The 6,117-nt window shown below is 41.5% G+C and overlaps 1 protein-coding gene across 1 annotated transcript in view; it reads left to right on the top strand.

Moving 5' to 3' along the window:
- Positions 1 to 5,249, top strand: part of YKT6 (YKT6 v-SNARE homolog) — a 12,488-nt gene extending 7,239 nt beyond the window's left edge. Inside the window, exons 6-8 of the mRNA XM_039356476.1 lie at positions 550 to 615; positions 2,032 to 2,133; positions 2,596 to 5,249. Coding sequence (XP_039212410.1) covers positions 550 to 615; positions 2,032 to 2,133; positions 2,596 to 2,631 — 204 coding nt within the window. The 3' untranslated portion in view covers positions 2,632 to 5,249. The remainder of the gene's footprint in view (positions 1 to 549; positions 616 to 2,031; positions 2,134 to 2,595) is intronic.
- The last annotated feature ends 868 nt before the right edge of the window (positions 5,250 to 6,117 follow it).

The raw sequence follows: 6,117 nt of genomic DNA, 5'->3' as shown, positions 1-6,117 counted from the left end.
ACGTAACAAATAGAATGATTCACTTAACAACTGTGGCGAGAAAAGTTGTAAAATGGGGCAAACTCACTTAACAAATGTTTCACTTAGCAACATGAAGGCTCAGTTGTAGTCGTAACTCGACTACCTGTACTGAGTCCACAATGCCTGTAATGCGTGATTTAACTTTTAACAAATACAGTCTGCAATGGTATTATTTGGCCCCACTTTCTCCCCCCCCCCAAAAAAAAACCAGATTGGTTTCTTGTCTGGCACTGTCTTAACAGGCTGTTTTCCTAATATTTCTGCACTGACATTGTTGACTGCATCTGTTTTTTATTACGTTACATAGCAGTGGTTGATTGCTGGGAACAGAGCAGAGAGAATAAATATTAATTACAATAAAATCTAGTATTTAGGGCACGATAGGGCCTGAGTTTGCAGGGCTTGGTATACTTGAAGAAGTTGCTTTTCCTAAATATTCCATTCTAATGTTGTATAAACACCTTAATGACGATTTTTGGTATCTTGCCAAGAACATCATCAAATAAAATTCTATGTTGCTCTTGTAAGAATCCTCGTGATGCTGACGCAATGACAAAAGTGCAAGCCGAATTGGATGAGACCAAAGTGATCCTGGTAAGTAGTCAGCATCTTGCTGTTAATATGGAGATTGCTAGATGCCAGTTAAATTTGGAAGCAGGACATAATTGTGTGGCTTAAAAAAAAAAAAAAACCTCTAGGGCAGGGGTAGGCAACCATGCTGGCTCAGGAATTCTGGGAATTGAAGTCCACGAGTCATAAAAGAGCCAAGGTTGCCTACCCCTGATCTAGGGGAAAACCTTAGTGAGGAGATTTATTTGGTATGGCATTTGTGTCTGGCATTCACAGTGTAGACTCAGTAAATACAGATTCTATTTAAAAATCATTGTTAGGATCTCTTCCTTTTGAGGCAGTGAATGTTATCAGAACAAAACTTCTTCTCTTTTTTGTATATGTGAATCTAGTTCTAGGTGTTCCTGTCTCTGGTTAGTTCTTAATTCAGGCTTTTAATGATCACATGTAATTCTTCAAGCCAAGATGAAAACATGGTGCAATCAGATAAAAGTAGGTCATGACTAATTTTTATCTTAGCTGTGACCTCCTTTTTGCTGGTTATTATGGGTGTCATCAGAGCAATTTTCATCTAAATACTAATATTGATTGAATTGCAAGCAGCTGATTCATGTGTCTTGTATTAGACGCATTCAAATATAAATATTTTCTGCTCTACCAAAGTTACTTCAAAATAAATCCTAATCATTAGAAATTTAAAAGTGATTCACCGGTTACAAATAGAATATTGATACTGCTTAAAAATTAAATATTTCTGTCAAAAGCTAAAGGTGGCATAAAAATAAAAAATTTAAAAAAGTGAGAGCGACAGTCCACATCCAGGAGAACAGGCTGGGAGTGGAACAAAATCTGTAGGCCACCATTAAGATCACAAGGTGTGCTGTGCTGTGTATGGAATATTACAGAACAGCTTCTACACCTGACAAACTCTACAGTGTTGTATTTTTAGCACTGGTGGAGAGAAAGCAGATTCTTGCTCCTAATTTTAAACGATTAGGAGAATGGTGTTTGTAGGATCCCATTGTCAAATTCATAGGACAGCAAAAAACAATTCCTTTGAGACAAACATTTTTGTTTTGGGTTAAATTTCAAGTTTAGCTCTTGGGTAGCATTTTGGCCGAGACTAAAAATGAAAGCACTGATTTAATGATAGTAGTAGTGGCAGACCAAGCTACCGTTGGTCTCCTTAAGAGGCAAATGTAGGCAAAGGCCTAACCGATGACGCTTCCCAAACTTTTTTCCCAAATCAGAAAGTGGAAATACTTGATTAGAGAGCTGAGAAGGTGGGTGAAGGGAAAAATCCGGAAATTAAGTTCTGCATTACAGAGCGAGCACAGCCACACCACTTCACAGGCGCCCGTGTTTGTTGCCTCTTCTACAGCTGGGTTTATAGGTTAGGGACTTGCAGTTCTCTCTCAGCTGTGTCTTTTCCCCCTTTAGCACAATACAATGGAGTCCTTGTTAGAACGAGGAGAGAAACTGGATGACTTAGTGGCCAAGTCAGAGATTCTTGGAAATCAGTCAAAAGCCTTTTACAAAACTGTAAGTATATTTGGGCCAGTGCCCAGTAATACAGACAATGCTTCCTTATCTTCCTGCAATGATTTATGAGGCAATAAATGCACAGGGTATTTTTAGTCAGTGGAGACGATGATCTGGGAACAAAATGCCAACTATGATCCAGGTCATAATTGTCCCAAAGCTGCTTTTCAAAAGACAAGTGGTCTTTCTTAGTTTCTTAGGTTTTGTTTTCACTGGTTTGAAAGAGGGGTCAAATAGACCATCTTATGCCTTATCATACAGGTATATTCGTGACCAATAATATATATAAAACTGGCATAGGAGTACATTCTTGATACATGGCTTCACAGGTTAGCTCTCCATCATGGAAGGGACTGCAGCTTCCACAGTCTCCAAAAATCCAAGGAGACATCTCTTAGTAATAAATCCGAATATAAATACTTAATAAGTGTGTGTTTATTCCCACCTCTCCTGACCTGGAAGGCCCGCAAGCAGAATTCATGCTGTGACATCATGTGACTCCATCCACCGTGTACCTTCACCACCTGCTTTGGACTATCTGGATTTGATTTGATTTCAAGATTCCTGGAGAGAGAGGCAACACCTACATGTAAACTACAGCAGCAGCTGTTTCCAGATTCAGCCGTCTCAAGCCACACTGGAGGCAAGAAATAGGCGACCATGTTGGGGTCCATGAAATTAAAACCTTATTTGGAAAAAAAAAATCTAACTTTCATGGCAAGAGAGTATCTGGGATATTAGGTTGACGGCACGAAGAGAGATGAGAGTGGATCCTCGTGCTCACACACATTCCTGTTTTGGCCGTCGCCTGATATCTGTGTGGGGATTTGCTGCTCACCTTTCCAAAACTACAAACAGATAAACAGACTCATTGTGCATACATAAGAATAAGAAAAAAAAAAACTATCTGGCCCTCTGAAAATGCCTTTTTTTTTCAGCCTTGCACAGTATCCTTGTGTCTTAAAAATGTTGGATGCTGATTTTTGGAAGCGAAGCAAAACCCAACCCGTTTTGAACCCATTCAGAATTATTCAGAGAACATGGATCTCTGCGTTCTGCGTGAACAAAAGGGGAAAAACAGATCTCTAAGGCAGCCCGAGAACTGATTATACTTTGTAATATAGAAGGCACTCCAAAGAGGTGGGAAAGGGGTTTTAGGACTAGTATGAAAATCGACATGCTTTTAAGTTGTCTCTTGATTCAAGGTGGGACATTTCTTCCCAAGCTGAGTCAGACATTGTTTTGTTTTTGCCAAGGATATAAGCAGCAGCATTTAGCTCCCTCTCTTATCCGGTACCATTGCCACTGATCAAACCCAGGATTTCGTTAAGAAGGGATTGCGTGGCTGGGTGCCCCCTGGGTGCTCTTGGAGATTGTAGTTTGTTCAGGTTGGGTTTATTGATGAAAAGCTGGTAACTCTTCTAGCTGACAGCTTGCTCTTTCTACACTATTCAGCAGGACGTGAAATGAATGGGGCGGGGGGGGGGAATATTGCAATCCGGGCATCCCTTCTCCCACAATGTGTTATGGCTGCTGTTCTGACAGCGTACCTGCCTTGGTATTAACCAGCAGCCCTTCTTAAACATATGCGCACCCTGAAGAATAAGCTGCTGTTTTACACTAGCCATTATACCAGAGCCTTGTAGACTATGAGCTATCCCCGTATTGGGTCTAAGTGTGTTAGTTGCTGCAACCACGCAGCTTGGTGTTGTCTTGTGATGTCCTGGCTAAGGCTACATTCTCCCACAGTTGGAGAATTTGTCACCACTGGTTTTATGTAAATGTAGGCAATGTTATTAATGCTTTTGTCTTTCGGTCAGTGGCATCTCCGCTCTAAGGCCCATGCTGTCCTTTTGGAGGGGCAGGGTGGGTAGGGAGACCATTCTACAGTTGTATTTCTGCCTTCCTCCCCAAGTGTTTTGTTTTAATGTAACTGGGTTGGATATGTCTGCACACCATGTCTCTTAAAATCAGCTGATCCCCAACCAGGAGTCCTTCATGAAGCAATTCAGCTAGGCAACAGGAAAAACATGCCACTTGGAGCTTTTGCTTATCCATGGCATGTTTGTGCATGGTGGAGCGATCGCTCCTCCAATATATTAATCCAAGAATAGGGACAGAAGTCTGTCTTCTAGGCTCAGGATGAGTAACCAATAACATCTTGGGCAGCAGCTTTCCTAACCCTGTTGGTAAACTGACATCACTGACTGAGCCGTCTCTCCATTTCAGAAGAGGCACGTAAAAAGCCAGGAAGCTGTCCTTGCCCATTCGCAAGGAAGCAGTTAGTGCCAAGAAAACAAAATGACAGAATGACAAAGGGCAATCTAAGGCAGAGTTGAAGGTTCCTGGTGGGTCTTTGAGGAGAAATCCCATTCCTGGCTTGCATTATTCCTGTCTTGAAGTGTGTCCATCGTGCACAGTTGCATCAGCTTTTGATAACAATTTGGGCCAACTGCCACTTTCCATGCAGTTTATATGCATCAACCTAGGGCCAGTACAGTGAAGTGGAACAAGTCAGCAACCTGGGGTTTGAACACATTTCTGTTTGACTTGAGCAGCAATGGGTGCATCCTGGGACTTGGCAACTTGGCTACATTTGCTTTGGGAGGCCTTTTGGGGGGGGGGGGAGACCTGGGTGAAAGACCAGTGACTCGTGCGGAGGCTGCATTGGCAGACCTGATGCAGCACCCTTGTGGTGCCAGAAATCACCAGCCTTAATTCTTTCTCTTCTCCCAGTGTCTGCTTCTGATGCACCAACCTAAGGGCTGTCCTATTTTCAGTAAAGGCCACTTCTGCAATGGTCAGTTCCTGGTGGGCTGTTAACTTTGCTCCGAAAGATTAAGAGGGTAGAAGGAACACTGCAGGGAGCTTTGCTACTACTTGCTGTAAAAGAAAATGGCTTCTCCTCTCCTCATTCTGTGATTTGAAATGTAGAGTACTATAGAAAGTTGCCCGTATTACTTTTTTTTGCCCCTTAGGCTCACGAATTCCTAACCTCTTTCTAATGTGGAAGCTTTTACTAAAGATTGTATTTTAATAAACATCGCTTAATGTCTGTATGTACTGGTTATTGGAATATACTTATGTGGATAAAGTGGTCACTTGATCATCTAGAATTGGTTGTGTCTTATTATCTCTGTGAGGATATATTAGATATGCCTCCAATATTATAATATCTTCTTCCAGAGAAATTGGCTGTGTTTGCATATTTTTTTAACTCCACGCCCGGATTAAAGTATATTGTATTTAATGATGTTTCAGTCATTTCTGTTATGACCCCAAAATAATGACTGAGACTTCTGATAACACAATTCCTCAAAAACCAAATTACAAAGCAATCCCATTTTAGCAGAATATTTCATTCTGCCAACCCAGCCGATGAGGGTTGCTTTGAAAAACAAGAGTCTATCAACCTTAAATCAGCTTGTTCCAATGTCATGTCCATCGGGTATTTCCTAGCTGGTGTGGTCACTTGTGATAAATATATAAGGGATCCAAAGCCTGTAACAAGAAGCTGAATGACACTCAAGCAGATCAGGTCAGTCTGTCAAATCAAGTCTACAAATGAATGAATATCTTAAATTGTTGCATTAATTGTTATGCTCTTAATGGCAGTTAATGAGATCTTCCTAAAGCAGTGTTTCTCAACCTTGACAATTTTAAGGCATGTGGACTTCAACTCCCAGAATTCCATAGCCAGCATTGCTGGCTGTGGAATTCTGGGAGTTGAAGTCCACATGCCTTAAAATTGTCAAAGTTGAGAAACACTGTCCTAAAGCAACTAGGCCAGCTGTAGAAATCCTCAATTCAAATTCCTGGGTCTTCAAACTCGAGTCTTTTATGACTTGTGGACTTCAACTCCCACGCAGGCTGGCTGAGGAATTCTGGGAGTTGAAGTCCACAGGTCATAAAAGGGCCAAGTTTGAAGACCCCCTGACCTAGACCAACAGTTGCTTTGGACAGTGAGATGGGCAGCATGTAAAT

This window comes from Crotalus tigris, unplaced genomic scaffold, assembly GCF_016545835.1.
Source record: "Crotalus tigris isolate CLP2741 ecotype Arizona unplaced genomic scaffold, ASM1654583v1 scf7180000018825.4774228, whole genome shotgun sequence".
NCBI lineage: Eukaryota > Metazoa > Chordata > Lepidosauria > Squamata > Viperidae > Crotalus > Crotalus tigris.
Note: the sequence above shows the minus strand (reverse complement) of the source record. Positions and strands in the feature narration are given on the sequence as shown.